The 24,421-nt window shown below is 36.1% G+C and overlaps 2 protein-coding genes across 3 annotated transcripts in view; both read right to left on the bottom strand.

The window, feature by feature from the left end:
* LOC7491394 (benzyl alcohol O-benzoyltransferase) overlaps positions 1–24,421 on the bottom strand; it is a 73,402-nt gene that overhangs the window by 14,801 nt on the left and 34,180 nt on the right. The window contains exon 3 of one of the 2 annotated variants that reach the window (XM_002298920.4): positions 10,344–11,222. The exons of the other annotated variant lie outside the window; for it this stretch is intronic. Coding sequence (XP_002298956.3) covers positions 10,635–11,222 — 588 coding nt within the window. The 3' untranslated portion in view covers positions 10,344–10,634. Of the gene's footprint in view, positions 1–10,343; positions 11,223–24,421 lie in introns of those variants that run through there. 2 annotated transcript variants of the gene reach the window in all.
* The window catches only part of LOC7491398 (13-hydroxylupanine O-tigloyltransferase-like), a 47,423-nt gene continuing 34,240 nt past the window's right edge, over positions 11,239–24,421 (bottom strand). Inside the window, exons 2-3 of the mRNA XM_052450321.1 lie at positions 11,751–12,242; positions 11,239–11,588 (exon numbers count right to left, since the gene is read on the bottom strand). Coding sequence (XP_052306281.1) covers positions 11,400–11,588; positions 11,751–12,194 — 633 coding nt within the window. The 5' untranslated portion in view covers positions 12,195–12,242 and the 3' untranslated portion in view covers positions 11,239–11,399. The remainder of the gene's footprint in view (positions 11,589–11,750; positions 12,243–24,421) is intronic.

Genomic DNA, 24,421 nt, shown 5'->3' with positions numbered 1-24,421 from the left:
GTGTGAAAGCAGGGATTCCTGCCGCAAGAATGATTTTTTGCCCAAGTTCGCGGGACTGATTCGAAGGATTTTTTTTTGGACCAAGGACTGAATCGAAAAGTGCTGAAATGAGGGATTGAATTGAAGAAGGATATTGAAAGCTGGAGAGGGGGGTTGGATCATCATAAATGACAGGATTTTTTTACCACACCGAATAAGGAAAATAAGACTTTGCAGCATGCACCCTTACCCTTCTGATTTCTTTCCTTTTTTTCCTCTGCAAATTTCCTGCTGGTTTCCATGTTTGTCTTGCTGATTGGAGAGCTGCAGACCACGTTTTTATTGATTCATTTCAAAGGAAACAGCTGGTGCCTCATGGTCCCAGCTATGGAAGGAAAGAAAGGAGCTGTACCACCCTTTGATCAATGGAAATTAAGTGCTGAAAATCAGAATAGGAATAAGAATATTTCAGTTTCCTTTTTGCATTTTTTTTACTGCACATCAGTAGGGATTTGCATCCTAGAATTAATGCATTGAATCTTTCCTAAATAGAGATATGTTAGACTATATATAAACCCCTCTAATGACCTCGCAAGAGGCGGCAAAAAAAGAGAGCAGAAAAAAAAAAAAAGAGAGCAGAAAAATAGAAAAGAGAGGGCAGAAAAATAGGTGAAAAACGCAGAAAAGAGAGAGCATAAAAAGGAGACAGAAAACGAAAAAAGAGAGAGCAAAAAAAAAAACAGCAAAATAAAGAGAAGGAAAACGCAAGTAACAGGGGAACAGAGGGGTTTCTTTCTTTGATCCATAGAGCCTTTGGTTCCCATACATCCTTTCGTCACTGTGAAAGAAACAAAAGAGAGGAGAAAGGAGAGGCAGGCGACGGGGAAACCAGTAGAAGCAAGAGAAGAAGAACGTTCGATTCACCAGCACATCAGCTTCAGTATCCTTGTTTCTTCCGTCATCTACCAGTAGCTAAGGAGGCACACGTGAGTTGTCTTTTGGTCTCTGGTTATTATTGGCTGCAAAAGGATCTGCAGGTATAGGCCCCAATCTCTCCTCCTTTGTTTTTTTATAGGCATTCGTTGGTCATTCGGTTGTGAAACTTTTTCTTCCCTCTGAATAGCTGATTTTTGTTTAGACCAAGCCAGCACTTGTCCATTTCTTCCATGATGTTTGAGTTTAGCTGCTGTCCATGTAAAAAGGGTTTGTCTTTCATGTTTAGGAACTGTTACATTTAGGGACTTTCCTTTTGTTTTCCTTACACCCGCTGGAGAAGAAATCAGCTGGCCATTGTTTTGTTTTTCTTAGTGATTTCTCCCAGTTTTATTTTTGTTTTTGCTGTCTGCGTGGGATGAGTTGGATTTGATTTTTCATTATTGCTTTAAGCTTATTATAAATCTTAGAATATATATGACGGCTTTTAGCTTTTATTGCGATTTTTCTTTTGTGTTTAATTGCGTTGCTTGTGTTTTCGATAAAAAAAAATATATATAAAAAAATATTTTTTTGTGTGTTGCATACGGCCAATATCCTAACACGTTTTGAATGTTCTTTTTTTAAAAAAAAAAATTTGAAGTTTTGAAAATGTGTTTTCGCATGGATTTCTTAAACACAACAAAAATTATTTTCTTGCATTTCTGGATTTTACAACATGTTTGTAAAACTCCAAAGGGTATTGGCCAATATTCCAAAAAAAATAAAGAATCTTATTGTGGGGGGAATTCATCTATTATTCACCGTTAATGTTTGGATAAAGAAATCCCAAAGGGATGAATATCCAAAATATTTAATGGGAATAACTTGTTATTATTCACTGTTAATATTTGGATAAAGAAACCATAAGTGGTAAATATCCAAAATAATTTTCTAGGGATAATAAGTCATCACACATCCTTGAAAGAAGCCTTGATTGTAATCGAGGACATTTCAATTTTTTTACTCTGCGGTTTACGAGCCGTAAGAGTATGAAATACTAAGGGAAAAATGAGCTTTTAAAGCACATGGAATCTCCTTGGATTTCTATCTTAATAAATTTAGTTTGAATCAAACCTAGGAAAACAGATGGGATTAAAAAACAACAACAACACCATAGCAATTATAAGGCAAACCAAACACCAAGCAGCTTACCTTAGGTAGGGCGTACTAGGGGTGCTAATACCTTCCCTTTACGCAACCAGTCCCTTGCCTTAGAATCTCTGAAAGACCAGTTAGGTTTCCTAGTGACCATAATACTAGGTGGCGACTCCCTTTATCCACAATCAAAACAAAAGACTCCGAAATCAATCAAGGATCGCCGTGACGCCGCGCTCCGCTCGCGAGGGTGCGACAGGATGGCGACTCCACTGGGGACCATAGGACTAAGCTTGGTAATTGTTTATTTTATTTTATTTTGCTAGGTGTTGTTTTTTTTACTATGAATGATACTTTGTTTAAAAGCTTTAGCATGCATCTTTAAATTATGTCATATATGGTATAGTCACGCATCACTTTATTATCTTTTTGATTGCACACACATTTAACTTTAAGTTAGGTGGGGGACTAGCAGCTTGCCTTATGACTTGAGTCAAGGTTTAAGTTTGTGTAAACCCCAACTCTTTGCTGAGTGTTTAGACTGATAGTGATTGGTACACGTGCCATCCCACTATCTGTTGAACCCCTATATTGCCTTTACGAGGGTGATCACTAGGACAGCAAGAGACCCTCTTTAGAGAGCAAGTAGTAAACCTACCCAATGTCTCACATAAAGGAAATAGAACCTATCCTTAGGATGTATGCTCCATAATATCTTTTTGCATCCAAACAAGCCTAAGCTCAAAGCATCTTGAATCTCAAGACCTTCATTCAAAAGCTAGCAAAGGGAGAGATGTTCTAGAATTGCGAGACCCAAGAAGCTCTATTGGTGTTCAAAATTTAATCAACAATGCTTGTTTGATCATGATATTGTTTGCCTTTTTCACCTTTTTAAATCGAGTTTCCAAATGTCAATTGGATTTTATTCTTGTTTTTTTAGCCAAACTTTTCCTTTTAATGAGATCATGCGTTTTCAAAAGTTCATCTTTATATTTTTACTATGCATTTACACATCACTTTCCGCTCTCAGAAAAGCGGATCTTCCATAACAAACACCTGCACTTTACACCGAGAATAAATGGTCGAACTTTAAAGAAAATAACATTATGGGATTCACAAAAATTAATAAGAACAACATGAACAAGCTTGGAAACCCGCTAAAGAGGAACATGAAACCATAAATATGGGCAATGAAGAAATCAAGAGAGAACTGAAGATAAGGATTGTGATCACCCCTAAAGAAAAAGAAGAGTTGATTGCACCACTCCGAGATTATGTAGATGTTTTTACCTGGTCTTACAAGGATATGCTTGGTTTGCATTGGGTACCACTAGTAGAAGGGTGCAAATAAGTTAAGCAAAGGTTGAGAATGACCAATCCGAATGTCTTAATCAAAGTAAAAGCAGAAATTGAATAGCAGTGGAACGCCGATTTTCTAAAAGTAGTCAAGTATCCACAATGCGTGTCCAATATAGTGGTAGTACCCGAAAAGGAAGATAAAATCAGAGTTTGTCTACCACACATAGATATGTTTGACAATGCAGCACATAGCTCCACATATTCCTTTATGGACGGATTTTTGGGCTACAATCAAATAAAAATGGCATAAGAGGATAAGGAGAAGACAACCTTTGTAACACCATAGGGAACCTTTTGCTGCAAAGTCATGATATTTAAGTTAAAGAATGTCGGGGCCACCTACCAAAGGGCCATGGTGGCTCTATTTCACGACATGATGCAAAAAGATTTTAAAGTATACGTGGATGACATGATTGCTAAATCTAGAGAGGGAGAGAATCATGTCCAAATATTGAAGAAATTGTTTGAAAGACTAAGGAAATATAATTTGAGGCTTAACCCAACGAGGTGTTCATTCGGGGTGAAATCTGAGAAGTTGTTAGAATTGGTAAGTGACAAAGGGATAAAAGTGGATCCCAACAAAGTAAAGGCTATTCAATCTATGCCACCTCCCAAGACTAAGAAGGATGTAATAAGGTTCTTAGGAAGATTGAATTACATTGCCCGGTTTATATCCCAATTAACCATGACTTGTGACCCAATCTTCGATTGTTAAGGAAGAAGAATCTTGGAATTTGGAATAATAGTGTGAAGAAGCTTTCGCGAAAATCAAGCAATACCTACTTAATCCACCCTTATCTATCAAGCCAAATGGCAAGTTCTACTGGCTGAGTACGACATAGTATATATGACAAGGAAAGCCATGAATGTCATCGCCGATCACTTAGCTGACCATGCTATGGAATATTATGAGCTGTTAAACTTTGATTTGCCTGATGAAGATGTGTTTTCATTCGAGGAAGGGAAATCAGATTAGTGGATTATGTACTTTGATGGTGCTATGGTAACGAAGTGCGGCAGTGCTAATCTCTCCTGATGAGAAACATTATCCGGTTTCATTTAAGTCGTAGTTTAGGTGCAATAACAATATAGGAGTATGAAGCTTGCATTCTCGTTTTAGAGGTAGCATTGGAGTTGAATATCAGAAAGATAGATATGTATGGAGACTCGATTTTGGTTATTTGCCAAGTGAAAGGAAAATGGCAAACCAAGGACGAGAAGTTGAGACCTTACCAATAATACCTGTCTAAATTGGCTAGAGAATTTGAGGAAATAAAGTTCACCCATCTAGGAAGGGAAGGAAACCATTTTGCTGATGCTTTGGTCACGCTAACTTCTATGACTAGAATAGACTTTGGGCACAAGGTGCGGCCGGTACACATTGATACCAGAAATAACCCAGCTCATTGTTGCTCAGTTGAAAGAGAAATAGATGGAAACCCTTGGTACTATGATATCAAGAATTTCATCCAAAACCAGAAATATCCCATGGGGGCATCCAAAATCAATAAGAAGACTTTGAGGAGGTTGGTAATGGATTTCTATCTTGATGGGGAAACTTTGTATAAGAAATCATCTGACGGAACATTGTTGAGATTTGGATGTCGTGGAGGCAAAAGGTGGTAAAAAATTTTTGGAAAGAGATTTGATCTGTCGATATAGTCCACTAGAAAATATTATAACTAATAATGCCCAGAACTTCAATAGCAAGATGATAATAGAACTCTGTGCTAAATGGAAAATCAAGCATTCCAATTCCTCGCTTTATAGGCCAAAGATGAATGGTTCGGTAGAAGCTGCTAAGAAAAATGTCAAAGAAGATTATTTCGAATATGGTAGTCACCTACAAGGATTGGCATGAGATGTTGTCATTTGCCCTTCATACGTACCGCACCGCAATCCGAACTTCAACAGGAGCCACACCATACACTTTGGTATATGGAATGGAGGCGGTGATGCCTCTAGAAGTGGAAACCCCCTCATTAAGAGTATTGGTAGACTTTGAGTTTAGAAGAGGTGGGATGGGTAAAAGTTAGATATGAATAGTTGAATCTGATCAGTAAAAAGAGGATAGCTGCAATCTATCATCATCACGGATGACCAAATCATATGATAAAAAGGTCCGACCTCGAGGATTCCATGAAGGAGATTTTGTACTGAAGAAAATATAGCCTTTACCAGGAGAAGATCAGAGTAAATGGACGCCAAACAATAAGGGCCTTTACATGGTAAAGAAAGCATTCTCGGGATGAGCTTTATTGTTATCTAGAATGGATTGAGAAGATCTAGTTAGACCTGTGAATGCTGACTCTATAAAGAAATACTATGCTTCCGGATCCATAAAATAAAGTTCAGCCATGAATTCTCTCTGTAAAAAACCTTTTCTTCATAAAGCGCATGATCTCATAGCATTCAAAATCTTTTACTTAAAAAAACTGTTTTTACACATGACTAAGAAGATGACTCCATCCATTCTCAAAATTGGAGGGATCCCAAACCAAATTAACACCAAGCAGCTTACCTTTGGTAGGGCGTACTAGTGGTGCTAATACCTTCCCTTTACGCAACCAGTCCCTTGCCTTAGAATCTCTGAAAGACCAGTTAGGTTTCCTAGTGACCATAATACTAGGTGGCGACTCCCTTTATCCACAATCAAAACAAAAGACTCCGAAATCAATCAAGGATCGCCGCGACGCCGCGCTCCGCTCGCGAGGGTGCGACAAATTGTTGCACCTTTTTTTTGCGATCTTCACTCCGCATGTGCGTCTCCACAAAAAGCTCCATTGGGCTTGGCTCACGTCCAAGAGTCGTAGCCTGTAAGAAAAAAATGTTACCAGTTAAATATATTTATAAATAACAACAAATTAATTAAAGATAGATGTGATTAAAATTAATCTTATTATCTGTTTTGCATGCAAAATGAGCGGAACAAAACTATTGGTGTGCGTGATAACCAAACTGTGAATTTGCCGAATCTAGTTCTTCACATCGGACTATGAACGTCGAGTGAAATGCTTGGATGTCACGTGCTAAATATATTCCACCCATATATTTTCTGGGATGTATGACGGCCTGAAATCCTTCCAAACCACCACGTCATTCCAACATGGTAGAGTGTTTTCTTTGGCATATTTTTTAGATTTTTTTTGTGCCTCATACCAAAACTCATGCAACCTACATGATACAAACATATTCTATAAAAGTTAATGACAAATGAAATTTTAATATTTAAATTTTTTAAAAAACATTATCGTATTATTTTCAATGTTACCTGGTTGCAACATGATTCTCTCAACCTTCTTCGCAACATGATTCTCTCAACCTTCTTCGCAACATTATCAAATTTAGCCTTACATTAAAAATTTATAAAAAAATAAATCAATAATTTCAATAAAGTAAAGGAATTAACATAAAAAATAGTAAAAATTTCAAGTTAACACTAACCTTAAATCTTGAAAATCATGCATCGACATGAGGTTTCTAATTAGGATGTTTGGAAACCTTACTCCATTGAAACAATAGAATTTTCATTGATGATTTAAATATCGATGTTATTACTCAGACAACCTCAATGTTTGTGAACATGAAAATTAATAAATTTAATGAAATATTATTTGTTCATAAATTGTAAACACAAACTAACTCAAAGCAAAATACACTTACATTGAAAGGTTTTCCTTCCAATGCGCCTCATACTTGCAGGTGTATGGATCCTGATGTGAAGGGACACCGCCTCTACGTTGTGAAACCGCACTTTAAAAGGCAATGTCGTGAGTCAACTTTCGTGTTTTGATAGTTAGTCAGAATTGTCTTCTTCTTTTTTAATTGACTCGTCGTCAGCCCCATCGCAATGTTCTACGTTGATATCATTGCTATCATCATCTTCATCGACTTGTGCTTGTCCGCTGGAGCTCAGAACAACATTCAACTCATCAGCGTCAAAATCAACAAAAATATTATTGAAGCCACGAAAATTTGAATTTTCTTCTAAGTCAATTGATGAAGCAACTCGATATAGTTCAACCAACTCACTAACTTGAAAGATATCATCTCCCATATTTGAGTCATCATTCTTATCCTGAATAACCTCTACACGACCCCTAGGTTCAGTTTTCAATACGGATAACCAATCAACTCTTGAACAATTCTTTCTAAAGGAAGGGGTGTATGTGTAATAAACTTGTTGGCATTGCTTGGCAAAAACAAAGATATTGTTGACGTTGTGGAGTCTAACTTTTGAGTTAATTTTGACCAAACCATGATTGGGATCTACTTTGATTTCTCTGTTAGTGGTGTCATACCAGTAGCATTTGAATACAAAGACTATTATGTGTTTTGAACCACGTGAAAAATTATTCATCTTGTAATCGAAAGATTTAGGATTCGGTCAACTATGAGTTATTAGATAGTAAATATTGATGATGTTGCCTACAAGTTATTCAACAATATATGAGTTTGTGATATTACAAGAGATAAATTATCCATTTATAACAAAGTTTAAGTAGTATATATACTTACTAAATAAAAGGTCTTAGTTCATTGCAGTTAAATAACATATATTATGTGCTTGTCTGAATTGTATTTCAGACAAATATCTTACCCTGATAGCATTTTTTGGTGCGGGTCGTCCAGGTTTGAAAAATATTGATATTCCCACTCGAATGCACTTCACCACGATCGTCATGCCTTGGAACGCGATTGATTCTTATTCTAAAATGAGGCTCGAAATAGTACGAGGTAAATGTTGAGATCTCCTCAACAATATAGGCCTCAATATCGAGGCCTCAACATGCGTCTTGTTTTTAACCTTTTTCTTAAGGTTAAACAAGTAATTGCATGGAATTAAACGAATGTTTTCAATTAACAAAAACAATGAAAATACATTTTTAATTACATTGCATGTGTAATCTCTAACCTCTCAAATGGATACATCCATCTATACTAGATTGGGCCTCAAACTTTTGCCTTATACGGTAAATGTATGGGTAGATGCTCCATCGAGTCAAAAAAACTATGGAGGGAATATCATCTCAAGTTTGCATATTGTCTGGACGATATTCATTTCAAGCCTCTCAATATATTATGTCTACAACTTGATAAAGCATATATCTCTAAAGAAATGACTGATCTCCGTAAGTTCATATTATATCCCATTTGGCAATAAATCACGATAAGCTAATGGAATGAGTGTTTTCATAAACACATGGCGGTCATGACTCTTCATTTCATACAATCTGTAATCCTTCAAATTAACCAACCTTGATATATTCGAGGCATGTCCATTGGGAAAACGCAGACTCTTAAGCCATTGGTAGACTAGTAGTTGTGCATTCTTGTCTAAAGCGAAGCTTGCTTTGGGCTTTGCGATCCGTGACCCAGCATAAACCAACTTCATAATTTTACGGTAACAAAACAACATTATATCCATTCTAACCTTGATGTTGTCTTTTGTCCTCCCCTTCACATCCATGACCATGTTGAAAATGTTCTCAAACATATTTTTTTGTATGTGCATGACGTCAAGGTTATGGTGGAGGAGATTAGTTTTCCAATAAGGAAGCTCCCAGAAAATACTTCACTTATTATGGGTCAAACCAAAATAAAAAAACTTATGTTTACCGGAATGGAAACCAAACACAATGTCACTGTACTCTGACACCACGTCATATAATTCTTCACCAGAAAGACGTGGGGGTACAAAATCCTTTTCAACTCTACGAATAAAAAAATCCCTTTGTTCTTTCTAGAGTCTTTCCACTGCAAGTTCTGGGTTTATAACGGGAATACTTACATGCCCTGCACTCGGTCAGCTCAGCATTTTCAAGGTAGTACAACATGCAAAAGTTTGGACACATGTTAATTTTCTAGTATTCTGGACTGAGGAGTTTAATAATGGGCTTAGCAGCATAGAAGTTCTCTTTTAACCTGTTCCCTTCAGGTAAAATGCTTCTCGTCCATTCGATAATTCTGTCATAACTGACCTCACTTAACCCATAATCCGACTTGATGGTAAATATTTGTGTAACAACAGATACTTTATTGTGATTTGCGCAACCATGTCAAAATGGTTCGTCAGAATCTTTGAAAATATCAAAAATCCTGGTCGCGTTTACATTAGGTTCTTCATCTATGATTGGATATTGATTGGCATGACCCTGATTCATTCTCATCGCATCCATAACCATAGTCTTATAGGAATTATTGTTGTCATTTACAACTTCATGCACGTTTTTAGCACTAGAAGTTGACCAAACTATCTTTTCTACCATGGTCTCGTAAGGAACAAATTATTTTCCATGTGTATATACCAACACATATATTCCTCCAAGAACCCTTTTTGTAGAAGATGCATCGTTACAACATCTGGATTAAAAAACTTTTTATTCTTACACCTTGCCCACCTAATACTGCCTCCACTAATATTTCTCAGATTAGGTGTTGTGTAATTAATAAAACTCTGAATCTCATTACAATAATCCATTATCCGCAATTCCTAGGGTGAATCTCGATACATCCATGACTTCTATCGAACATATATCAAATAATGATGACAACATGTATTAATTAACTACGTTAACTAAATAAATTTGCAAAAATATTGGTTTAGCTCAAGATTATCCAACCTACTTTAATACTTCTCTTAATTCATTATCAATTATCTACGTACATACAAATTTGTATATATTTACGGAAATTACAACTCGGTAATAAAATTGATAAAATATAAAACAGACCCATTAAATAAGCCATTATTTATTTCATCACAACACACCTAAATTGGTAATTCGATATAAATTTTAACAATTTACAAACAAATATAATTTTATAAAATCTAAAATAAACCATAACATGTACAAAATCATAAATCCCTAATTTGTTTTTATATAAAAGATCAAAACCCTAATTAACTCACGAAACAAGGATCAATCAAACTATTGAAAACAAAATATTGATCTTATTATTGAATATAAAAGTGATAGCACACTAAACAAAATAATAGTCATGAGACTTAAATTTTACAACTGTAAACAATTTGAAACCACACAAATCACCAAATTTTCATGACAACTCCAACTCATATGTCTAAGTATACAATCACAACAAGGTCAAAGAGTACGGGCTTGGTGGTAATAAATAAATTTAAAGCCTTATTCAAACTTCGCCACCATCTGCTTTAAAATATTTTTTTGGTACCAAACCAAGAGAATAATATCATAGCCTCTGTCTTATAGGGAGCTTGGTATCATTTCTTGTTGTCCTTGGCTTCTTTCTGGGTCATGCCACGCCAATTCCTCTAATAGTATTGCAAATCTCTCCATAACTGGTGCACGTAAGGAAACCAAAACCATAACCCCACGCTCTCCGTTCTTGAATCGATAGGGCAAGAAATAAGTTCCTGCAATAGAAATTTCATCCGGCATAGCCTTAGGTGGCCCAGAGTAAATTGTGTTGCCCCATCCATAGTCCACCTGATCCAACCCCATACTTGTTAAGTCTGACACGACATATGATTGTAACGCTATAGGCTGCCCTTTGGTTATCTCCATTAGATCAGTCAATGATCTCATGTACTCCTCAGTTATTCTATTCTTGGCATTTCTTATCATTTCCAATGCATACCCTAAAGAGTTTAAGCAAAGCTTCCTAGCATTTGTTACAGCTGCTGGCAAGGCTAGCACGTTACCATAATATCCTTTCGGTAATGGAGGGTTAAATTTGGAACGTGCGTTGACAAGCATTTGCATGCGCATCTCCTCATTAGGGTTAGCTTGAGATGCTATGGCATAGCATCTCCATAAGCATGCACTTATTACCTCAAAATTTGAACATGGGTGTAAGTGAGAAGGAATCCATCTACGGATGTTGGATAATTCCTTGCGGTTAAGAACAAAACTACGGTGGGCTACAGCGTGAACCTGGCCGTGGAATTCAGGCACCTTGGCTGTAGGATCAACAGCAACAGGAGCATCATTACCATATTCATTGTGTCTTCATGTAACTCGTGGCGGATTCCTAGCACAGAGGAGTTCCCTTTGCCACACAGGTAGAATTGAAGGGGATTGAGCACCTCGTGCAATCTCACCTATGGCATTCAATAGCTGAACTATGCCGAGTGCATCGGTCATTGGGTGATTAAAACGGAACCCAAGTACAAAACCACCACACTTCAAGCGTGTCACCTGTTAATATAATTTAAAATTATTAATACTTTATGAGAATGTAATTGATGGAATACTACCATCATTGTTTTAATTATATTTTTGAATTTTCTCGATAATGATAATAATAATAATAATGATGAAAGAATGAATAAACATTAGCCAATAATGTCCTATACGTACCTGAAAAAGCAATAATGGGGTATTGAGGATCTCTTCTGATCCAGGGACGCTGTAAAGAAGTTCCTGAAAGCATGGGAATGGAGATGGAATTGGATCACCAAACTGCTCAACCGTGGCATCGGCATCGGCTTCGATGAACAAGACACCCTCACCAGTACACTCTACTATAAGCTTATTGTCTGGCCCTTGTCTAATCCTACCAGCAAAAGGGTAATAATACACAAGTGCCTGCGCAATTGCCTCCTTTATTACCTTCACAGGATCTTTCCCTTGCATCGATGGATTGTGTGCATACAAGCTGTAACCTGGTGATTGAAATTGGAGGTATAGTTGGCGATCAATATCAGAAAGCTGTCTGAATTCATGAGGTGTGGCCTTAGCTGGTGCAACCAATTCTGGTTCGCACCTTCGGACTGCGAAAGATATCGAAGTTGGTGCTGCCATCGCACAAAAAATGTGTTTGCTGCAAACTGTGATAAATGGTGGCTCTACCTCAGCTCAAGAATATTTTTGCTTGAAATGGAATGAATGGGAAGGCAAACTTGCTACATATTTATAGTAATAATGACTGTGTGGACATGCAGTAGGTGTGAAAGATAGGAGCAGGAACAGTAGTACATGATTACGTTTATAAAACCACAACTTCATCAACCAGTACCCACTATTTTATTTGATAAAAATTAAGTATAAGATAATATGAATTTATATAAATTTTAAATTTAAAATTTTTTTTTTTAGAAAGTGTGTTAAAAAAATATATAAATTATATCTCATAACTTAATTTAATAATTTAACTTAATTTAGATTGAGATGATTATTTGATATTCATTTATTTACTTGCTTACATTTATCTTTATTTGATCTTGTTAGAGAATAATATAAATTATATCTTGAGATTTCACCTAATAGTTTAAAATATTGGGTTGAGATGATTATTTGACTTGGTATCAGAGTCTTGATGATCAAGCGGTCACTAGTTCGAATCTCATCATTCCATTTATTTGATAAAATTAAGTATAAGATAGTATGGGGACATCACCTAACAACTTAAGCTATTGAGTTGAGATAATGTTTTGACAGATTCTAATTCAATGAATATCTCCGTAACCATGTTGGACAAAATAACATGGAGTTTTCTTCTTCCTTTTTCTTTTTTTGTGTTTCTTAGGGAGGTCTTAGAAGCAATACAAAATGGCCCCGTTGTTGCCCTCCCTGCACCAAAATCTCTGTGAATCCCTCTCAAGTTCTGCACATAAGATTATATCAAATGAAATCTTCAAAATCTTAAATACTATAATATTGTTTCCTTAGATAGGCAGTTACAACCATTAAATAATGAAGGTGTAACGTCTTCTGCAATTTCGTTTGGCTCTCTAGCTAGTAGCTACTCAATTAATTTGTTTTTTTTATTATTATTTATTTTTGCTACCAACTTCACCAGCATTGACTTTTTGAGGAGCATTAACATTGATACACTGACTTCTAGCTAGTGCTATTCATGCCCTCCTCTACGTCTCTTATAAATTTTATTCACGTAATTAATTCATTAAAAAAATTAAAATCAAAAGGGTAATTGAGGATATGTTAATTGTGTACATAAGAAAAATAGAAGGAACTTGGAGGACAAAGGCTGTGCGATTGGTTTGGATATAGGCTTCCTCTATGATCAGTTGATAATCGTTAAATATGCATCTTCTAGGCAGTGAAGCTGACGGCAAAAAATGAATGACTCACAAAAAGTCGTAGGTGACCATATCGTTATATTGTAAGCAAAGTTGAGGAGACAAATATGTTTTGTCTATGAAAAAAAAATTAAAAAATAACTTTGTTATTGATAAAAGAAAAAAACAATAAAAATAAAATTGTTAACCAAATTTTACCTGAATTTAATCCTGGTTAATTTTCCAAGCTATTCAAATATGAACCCAATTTAAAATAAATTTCAACTTCAAAGTTCAAAGATTTTAATTATTAAGTATTTTTTTATAAATTTTAAAGTTGGTTTGATGCAGTTGAGAATAATAGAATGTGTTAGATTGTGCCTTAGCCAACCTTCCTATTTATATATATGCGGCAGAACACTGCAGTAATTGTAGGGATTACAACATTGAAATAATCCTATATTAATTTCCTATTCGAATATATACATACTATACATTCTATAATATGCCCCCTCAAGCTGAGGGTGGGGGATCAACACGAAGCTTGAATCGAAAAGCAGTAAAGGATGCAACAGGAAGTGGTTCAGTGAAGACATCAACAAGTTGATCCCGAGAGGGAACAAAACAAATCTGAATCTCTTTCTTGGCAACACGGTCATGGACAAAGTGATAATCCACTTCAACATGCTTAGTACGAGCATGGAAGATAGGATTGGCTAAGAGATAGGTAGCACCAAGATTATCACACCAAATGGTAGGAGCAATGGTAGGAGTAGAGACTGAGGGAACCTGCAAATCTGTTAACAAGTATTGAAGCCAAATGACTTCAGCGGTACCATCAGCAAGGGCTTTATACTCATCCTCAGTAGAGGAGCGAGCAATCGTGCGTTGCTTGCCGAATTTCCAAGAAATCGGTGTTTGACCAAAAAAGACAAGATAGCCACCCGTAGACTTGCGATCATCAATACTACCAGCCCAATCTGCATCTGTAACGCCATGTAGAGCAAAAGAGGAGCCTCGAGTGATATGAAAACCATAAGATGTCGTACCTTTAAGATAGCATAGAATACGCTTAACAGCGGCCCAATGAGAATCTGTAGGAGCATGCATAAACTGACAGACTCTGTTAACAACAAAACATATATCTGGACGAGTGAAGGTAAGATATTGAAGAGCACCCACGATTTGACGAAATCATGTAGGATCAGAGAATGAGTGATACGGTAATAAAATGACTTTCAAAGGGGAGACTGAAGTATCAACGAGTTTGCAGGAAGTCATACCAGCTCGGGTGAGGATGTCAAGAATATATTTATGTTGACGCAGCATTAAACCCATACTGGTAGACTGAACTTCAATACCCAGAAAGTAGTGAACAACACCTAAGTCACGAAGCTTGAACTCAGAGCTGAGTAACTGTATAAGGTGATGAAGCATAGCAGAGTTGCTACCCATAAGTAGAATATCATCAACATACACCAGGAGATAAAAGATATTAGTACCATCAGATAAGATAAATAGGGAGGTGTCAACCTTGGAAGCGTGGAAACCGATGGAGAGCAAAAAATCACTTAGACGAGTGTATCATGCTCTCGGTGTCTGTTTCAAACCATACAATGATTTGTGCAATCTGCACACATGAGATGGAAGAGAAGAGTCAATAAAACCTGGAGGTTGTTTCATGTAGACCTCTTCGGTAAGAACACCATTGAGGAAGGCATTATTAATATCAAGCTGATGAATCTTCCAATTTCGCGAAACCGCAATAGAGAAAACCAATCGGACAGTGGCCTGCTTAATTTTGCCCACGATCCCGCTCGTGGATTGATTAACAGTCCTGTAAATGCAGGACTGTAACAGGGACTGGTTTTAGGGGCAAGCTCTCTGGCTCTATAAAAGGCAGAGCAGAACAGAGGCAAAAAGGGGGGGAAGAACAAAGAAAAAACACAGCGACGGGAACTGGAAAAAAATCATAAGAAAACCAGAGACAGAACCCAAGGGAGAACGAAACAAAAAACCAGGGGCCGAGAACCGGAGACAAAAACGAAGAGGCAGGTAACGAAACAGGGAGAACGGGCAGGAGGAAGAACACTGGAAACAGAGAACGAGTGGAAGATGAATAACACAGGGGACTGAAACAAAAAAAAAAACAGAGCAGAGGCCGGGGGAGGAAAAAACCAGAGAATAAGGACCCGAAAACCAGAGAAGAAAAACAGAAGCATTGACTCGAAAAGCATTGACGTCAGAGTCAGGAATAAAAATACCGGTTTAAATTTATATTATTTTTATTCGTTATTAGAAAAAATAAAAAAATAAAAAATGTGTATGCATGAATAAAAATAATGTAAATTTATTGGTTTATTCACTAACGCCAGAGTCAGGAATAAAAATACTAGTTTAAATTTATATTATTTTTATTCGTTATATTTATTTTATTTAGCTAAAAAAATAAAAAATATATGCATGCTTAAAAATAAATTTATTTTTATTTATTTACTCACCGGAGCTAGAGTGGGGAATAAAAAATATTGATCTAATTTATTTTATAGCTAGGTAATATTTACCAACGCCAGAGTTGGGGATATTCGTAGTTGAATATTCACTGATGCCAGAGTCAGGAATATTATAAGCAAATTATAATAAAAATATGTATATATGAATAAAAATAATGTAATTTATTGGTTTATTCACTGACGCCAGAGTCAGGAATAAAAATACTGGTTTAAATTTATATTTATTTTATTTAGCTAGAAAAATAAAAAATATGTGCATGCTTAAAAATAAATTTATTTTTATTTATTTACTCACTGGCGCTAGAGTGGGGAATAAAAAATATTGATCTAATTTATTTTATAGCTACGTAATATTTACCAACACCAGAGTTGGGAATATTCGTAGTTGAATATTCACTGACGCTAGAGTCAGGAATATTATAAGCAAATTATCATAGCGTAAACTAATAAACATTTAGCAATTTAAGACAAAACCAGCAATGCAGTCTGCCTCAGGCAGAACGTTTAAGGGGTGATAATATCTTCTCTTTTACGTAACCAGTCCCGTACCATAGAATCTTTGTTGACCAGTTAGGGTTCCTAGTGACCATAATACTAGGTGGCGACTCCTTAAACAAGACCATTTCCCATCAAAGAATAGGATGTCAGAAATCCATTCTTTCCATGATATACTTTTATTTTTAAGGCCGCCGCGATGTCGGGTGCGACAGAATGGCGACTCCACTAGGGACTAATGGACTAAGCTTTGCCTTTTGTTTGTCAATTGCTATAATGTTTGTTATGTTGTGTCTATTTGTTTATTTTTCTTGCATTTACTGCTTTAGCATGCATCCTTGTTTATATTGTCATGCATCACGTTAAGAGCACATACCTTAAAATCTAGGATAAGTGGGGGAGTAACGGTACCCCAATGGCTTTAGCCTGGGTAAGACTCGTGAAACCATCCAACTCTCGCTTGATTGTTTACTTGAAAGTGGTTGATATGCCAAACTGATATTACTTAGGGCCTCTATCTTCACACTACTTGTAAGCCTCATATCGACCTTTCAAGGACGATCACTGAGCATGCGAGAGACCCTTTTGAAACTAGATAATGACCAACCCCTTGATGCACTCAACAATTAGGATCTTTCTATTAGGTTGCCATCACGTGAAGGGAGAGTCCACATTTCATATGCATTTTTAATTGAATCAACATTTTTGCATAAATTGCATGATTTACATTTACAGGTTGGAATATAGGTTCCCCATTGAAACCCATCTATAACACTCGTTCGGGAAAAAGACAAATGGAAAACGAAGAAAGAGCCTAGTTGGAAGCCCAACATCAAAAAGAGGTGGACAATCTTAAGGAAGAAGTCACAAGGCTTACTAGTCTACTCGAGCAGGCCTTGAGAGACAAATCCAAAAAAGCAACACATATAGCTCAGCCTGAACCTATGCTCGTAAATCCCTTCACTCCACAGAATCTAGGGGCAAACGAGAAGGAATCTCAAAAAGGCAAAGATGGTAAAAGAAGATGATCTGAACAAATTCATTGCTCTAGAGCAAAGGATGAGGGCATTTGAGGGAATTCACCTATATGATCCTACAAAGACTGTTGAGATGTGTTTGGTGCCTAACATTGTCATTCCCAAAAATTTTAGAGTGCCAGAATTTGTTAAATATACGGGAACTCAATGCCCTATAACTCATCTCAAAGCATACTGCAACAAAATAGCTGAGGTGGTTGATGATGAGAAACTGCTGATTCATTTCTTTCAAGACAGCTTGAGTGATGTTTCCCTCACTTGGTATATGCGGTTGGACAATACCAAGGTAAAAAAATGGAAGGATTTAGTTGATGCCTTTATGAGGCAATATAAGTTCAATATAGACGTGGGCCCTAATCGGTTAAGCTTGCAAGCTATGGAGAAGGACAACAAGGAGTCCATAAGGGAATACGCCCGAAGATGGAGTGAGGTAGCTGCACAAGTTAACCCTCCTATGTTGGAAAAAGAGATGATTAGTTTATTTTCCAACACCTTTAAAGCTCCGTACTTTGAATACTTGGTTAGAAGCTCTGCACAACATTTCACTGACCTGGTTGTTATAGCTGAGAGGATTGAACAGGCCATTGGGTTAGGTAAGATTATTAACCCGACTGAGAAGAATGGTTTCATTGAAGGTGATTGCCAAGGCACTTATCGTTCTTATAGCTAATTGCTTCACACCGACTCCCAGAAATCAACTATCTTGAAGAAAAGCTATGGTGATATTAGGTCGAGAATGATCTACATATGATTTCAATTGATTGTTGAAGAGATGCCCTTGTCAAGGAGAATGAATGATTCCAGAAATTCCAATCAATGATTGTTAAATGTTTAGCCCCTTTATATGCTATCATGCCAGTATTCATAGCCCAAGATGTTGTCATAAGTTCTTTGTTGTTGAACTTCTTTTCCAAAGTTTCAATGAAAATAATGAGTTTATCATTCAATCGTGTTTACAACCAAGCATTATTCATTTTTCTGAGAGAGTTTTCTTATAAAAACTCACAAACACATCTTTGAAGCCTTGCGCGATCTCATAGACATAATTCATCTCTTTTACCAAAATCAGTTTCCCTATTGGAGTTTTGAAAAAAAAATTGATCTGGCATTTTGATTTAAAAAATAATTTGATGTTTATTCAAAAACGATATTTTTGACAATCTACTTGTAGAATGACAAGTGAATCAAGCAACTCCATCATTGAGGTGACTAAATTATAAACCAAAAAAAAAATTGTGAAAAAAGAGAAAAAAAGAAATGAATAAACACCCTTACCCCATGACTCTTGAATCATGTGTTTTTAAATGTATGAATAATGATATGTAGTGAACTCGTTGCTCATGACTCATGAAAAGCATCTTTGCAAAGACCAAACCGTCATACTGGATGAAGTCAAAGTTTATTGATCATTGTTGCTTGCGCTTGAAATGAGGAAAGGCCATCTTTGTTATTCCTTTCACATTATGAAATAAGTACATCCCTTGCGATCCCTTTTTGAGCCTGAATAATTTTTCTTTCATAAAAAAATCTCGACTAGGATCACACCCCACACTGGGGGCAAGTGAAATTTCAATGATCAAGAAAGATGATAAAGCCGTGAGAAAGCCAAAAGGCAAAAGAGCCCAAGAAACTCAAATGCTAGGGGGCATGCCCAAATCACAAGAAAAAAGTGATAACCAAGATAAAGTGAGCATGCTCTAGCAAAGCAATGAAAAAGAAAAAAGAAAAAAAGAGGGGGCAAATCAAGTAAGAGCGGCAAAAGAAAATATGAATGACGTCAAGAGTCAAACTATTGACAGTGATCTTCAGTCTTTGAAACCCTAAAACACTCTTTGAGCCTTATAAATCCTTTTCTTTCATAGCCAAAAACCACAGCCTACGTTACGTGCCTGTAGAAGTCCTTTCTAATCAAGCAAGCAAGCAACCTAGAACAATAAACAATGCTCTCAAAATGCAAAGACTATTTTTTTCATAAGATTCATGACATCAAGAATAAACTACTCATTATTATTCATGCTGATAAAATAAAAGTTCAAAAAAGAGACAAGTTTTTCTCATACAAAACCTCGAGCTTTTTCTCGAGCCCTTCACTTTGAAACAAAAGGTCATCTCATGATGTATTTTCACCGAAGACCTCATTGCCAAACACAAAAGCAAATAATCTATTTTCCAAGAAAGAAAACAACCAAGGAGTTGCAAGATTTCAAAAGCAAATTGTTTTAGACTCACATTGAAATAATTTTTTGTTTTTAAAATGCAAGATCAAGATTTCAAGATCCATTCTAGACCCATATTCCTTCACCAAACTGAAAAAGAAGAGAAATGAGAGATTGGTCTTTTAAAACTATTATTTGTCTAAGTCGTTAACAGACCACACTTGGGGGGCAATGACCAATACAAGAGGGCAACATTGTGTTTAGAAGAGATGGTAATTTCCTTCAACAAGACAAGGGGGCATTTTTGTTTTACAAAAGACAGCTTGATCCTTTCAGCAAGTGACACCGAATGTTTTTAGCAATGAGACGGAGGGTAATGAATAATCCTCTCAAATTATTTGACAAGTCAGAAAATCTTTCGCAAGCAAGTGGGTCACAATGAGCACCACAAAGGCTGAGTTGTGCAAACAAATCTGGAAAAAGACTTATATGGGCTAACTCGAGTGGGCTAGAAAGCCAAACGACAAAAATGACTCAAATCAGATAGCAAGATCTCACCAACCAAGCAACGAGAAGATTAAGAAGAAATGGGGGCCTATATTTCAAATCAGGTAAAGATGCATGCATATCATTTAAACTTTGAGACATTGTACAATGAGTTTTGCAAATGTCATAAGAGAAAATTCTAACGGAATTCATCAAGTGGAAGGCCAACTTGAAATGGCGAACATTGAAATTGCTTTTGAAAAATTTTCACTTTTGAGAATTTTTCAACTTGGACAGGCTACCCATGAGAATTAGGCCACTTGAAAAATCTTTGTATTTTTCCACCACCTTTCATTTTCCATTCCCAAGGTAGTGCGTTTCTTACCCACCTCCTTCTGAGTGCGCCTTCGACCCCTCATTTTTATTTTTTTTTCGAGTGCGCCTTCGAGCCCTCGACCATTAAAGGTACTGTGTTTTCTACCCTACCTCCTTTCGAGTGCGCCTTCGAGCCCTCGACCATCAAAGGTAGTGCGTTCCCTACCCTACCTCCTTTCGAGTGCGTCTTCGAGCCCTGCGTTCCCTACCCTACCTCCTTTCAAGTGCGCATTCGAGCCCTCACCTCATTTCTTTTCGAGTATGCCTTTGAGCCCTTGACCATCAAAGGTAGTGCATTTCCTATCCTACCTCCACTTGAGTGCGTCTTCGAGCCCTCGCTTTATTTCTTTTCGAGTGCGCCTTCGAACTCTCGACCATCAAAAGTAGTGCATTTTCTATCCTACCTCCTTTTGAGTGCGCCTTCGAGCCCTCACCTCATTTCTTTTCGAGTGCGCCTTCGAGCCCTCGACCATCAAAGGTAGTGCATTTTCTATCCTACCTCCTTTGGAATGCGCCTTCGAGCCCTCGACCATTAAAGGTAGTGTGTTTCCTACCCTACCTCCTTTCGAGTGCGCCTTCGAGCCCTCGACCATCAAAGGTAGTGCATTTTCTATCCTACCTCCTTTTGAATGCGCCTTCGAGCCCTCACCTCATTTCTTTTCGAGTGCGCTTTCGAGCCCTCGACCATCAAAGTAGTGCATTTTCTATCCTACCTCCTTTTGAATGTGTCTTCGAGCCCTTACCTTATTTATTTTCGAGTGCGCCTTCGAGCCCTCGACCATTCAAGGTAGTGCGTTTCCTAACCCTACCTCCTTTTGAGTGCGCCCTCGAGCCCTCATTTCCTTTCGAGCGCGCCTCCAAGCCCTCATTTCCGCTTCCATCTCTTGAATAGTGCGCCTTCGAGCCCCATTATGTCATCTTTTGAAAAATCCTCGTATTGTTTCCACTGGGCAGGTAACCCATTACAATGTGACCATCTGGGTAGGTAACCCATTACAATGTGACCATCTGGGGAGGTAACCCATTACAATATACCATCCTGAAAAATCCTCGTATTTTTCCACTGGGCAGGTAACCCATTACAATGTGACCATCTGGGCAAGTAACCCATTACAATGTACCATCCTGAAAAATCCTCGTATTTTTCTACTAGGCAGGTAACCCATTACAATGTGACCATCTGGGCAGGTAACCCATTACAATGTACCATCCTGAAAAATCCTCGTATTTTTCTACTGGGCAGGTAACCCATTACAATGTACCATCCTGAAAAATCCTTGTATTTTTTTACTGGGCAGGTAACTCATTACAATGTGACCACTGGGCAGGTAACCCATTACAATGTGACCATCCTGAAAAATCCTCGTATTTTCAATCATCGGGCAGGTCGCCTGGAATAATTAGACCACTCGCGAAACCCTTTTCGCGTTTATTCTTCATCGGGCAGGTCGCTTGGAACAATTAGACCACTCGCGAAATTCTTCGCGTTCTTTTATCATTGGGCAGGTTGCCCAACACAATTTGATCAATTTAAAACAACAAAAAAACATTATCGAAAATACTAGGTGGTAACTCTCAAAGAACAAGCAAACGAATGAAAATCATTATCGAACGTCGCGCGGGCACGAGCGACAAAAACTTGTATTTATCTTTCACCTAACCACTTTGTAATTTTATGGATTGCTTAGTACATTCTTCAATATTTTATGGATTGCTTAGTACATTCTTCGATATGATCTTAATTACTATTCCCTATCATGTTGCTTGATATTGATCGGTTATGTTATTATTGGAAATTTGAATTTCATGAAGTAAACTATAAAACATGATCGGTTTTGACATGGATGACTTGATTTGAAAAAAAATAATTATGATAAGTGAAAGATATCTTAAGAGTACTTTTATCCATACAAAAAAATCTAATCATTGCTATTCACAAATTAAATTACTTTCATGATTTATTTTGTAAGAAGATGGATTTTATTCCTTTTTTTTTATTAGAGCCTCTTATGTTTTTTTTTATAATTGATTGAGTCCCTCTACTCTTTCTTTTGTTTTGTAATAGTCCTTCCATCATAATACTATGATTTCATGCGCTTACATGGAATTTTTCTTTTAGATACTAAATTGAATGCTGGACGATGCCTAATCCAATAACTTTTATTTTTTAAAAAAAGAAATTATGTCCTTTGATATGAAAATTAAATGATTAAAATAAAATTTAAAAAAATAGCCTAAACAAACCTAATTAATTAAAGTAATTAAATTAATTTCCACATGTTTATTTTCTTTTGTTTATTTCTTTAATTACATAATCTAAAAAATAAAAGAGTTAATTCAATAGAAAAAATATCATGTAGACATATATGAGTTTGATGTATTAAAAAAGATTTAATAAATTTATTTATAAGTTGGTCTCCAAATTTGAAACTAAAATAATAATAATAATAATAAAAATCTCTTTGAGCATCAAACCAACTTTAAAATTTATAAAAAAATACTTGCTATTAAAATCTTTGAACTTTGAACTTGAAATTTATTTTAGATTGCGTTCATATTTGAATAGCTTAGAAAATTAACCAAGATAAAATTCAGGTAAAATTTGGTTAACAATTTTTTTTATTGTTTTTTTCTTTTATCAATAACAAAGTTTTTTTTTTTTTCTAGACAAAACATATTTGTTTCCTCAACTTTGATTACAATATATTTATGATATGGTCACCTATGACTTTTTGTGAGTCATTGATTTTTTGCCGTCAGCTTCACTGCCTAGAAGATAGCGGAAGCCTATATCCAAACCAATCGCACAGCCTTTGTCCTCCAAGTTCCTTCTATTTTTTTTATGTACACAATTAACATATCCTCAATTACCCTTTTGATTTTAATTTTTTTAATGAATTAATTATGTGAATAAAATTTATAAGAGACGTAGAGGAGGGCATGAATAGCACTAGCTAGAAGTCAGTGTATTAATGTTAATGCTCCTCAAAAAGTCAATGCTGGTGAAGTTGGTAGCAAAAATAAATAATAATAAAAACAAATTAATTGAGTAGCTACTAGCTAGAGAGCCAAACGAAATTGCAGAACTTGAGAGGGAAACAATATTATAGTATTTAAGATTTTTAAGATTTCATTTCATATAATCTTATGTGCAGAACTTGAGAGGGATTCACAGAGATTTTGGTGCAGGGAGGGCAACAACGGGGCCATTTTGTATTGCTTCTAAGACCTCCTCAGGAAACCCAAAAGAAGAAAAAAGAAGAAGAAAACTCCATGTTATTTTGTCCAACATGGTTACAGAGATATTCATTAAATTAAAATCTGTCAAATAATCATCTTAACTCAATAGTTTAAATTATTAGATGAGATTTCAAGATATTATTTATGTTATTCTCTAACACACTCCCTTAAGTGAAAGCCCTTCGGACTTGAAACTTATATAGACCCACATTACCTTATGCTTAATTTTTATCAAATAAATGAGGATGGTGAGATTCGAACTCGTGACCACTTGGTCATCAAGGCTCTAATACCATGTCAAAGAATCATCTCAACCCAATAGTTTTAACGATTAGGTGAGGTCACAATATATGATTTATATTATTTTTGAACAAGATCAAATAAAGATAAATATAAGCAAGTAAATCGGTGAATATCAAATAATTATCTCAATTTAAAAATTTAAATTATTAAATTAAAATATGAGATATAATTTATATATTTTTTTAATACTTTTCTTAAAAATAAAAATGTTTTAAATTTAAAATTTATATAAAATTATATTATTTTACATTTAATTTTTATCGAATAAAATAGTAAAATAGTAGTAGGTAACGAGCACTGCACTGGTCGATGAAGTCATAGTTTTATAAACGTAATAATGTACTACTGTTCCTGCTCCTATCTTTCACACCTACTGCATGTCCACACAGTCATTATTACTATAAA

The sequence above is a fragment of the Populus trichocarpa genome, chromosome 1, assembly GCF_000002775.5.
Source record: "Populus trichocarpa isolate Nisqually-1 chromosome 1, P.trichocarpa_v4.1, whole genome shotgun sequence".
Lineage (NCBI taxonomy): Eukaryota > Viridiplantae > Streptophyta > Magnoliopsida > Malpighiales > Salicaceae > Populus > Populus trichocarpa.
The sequence above is the reverse complement of the archived record's forward strand: the minus strand, read 5'-3'. Positions and strand labels throughout refer to the sequence as shown.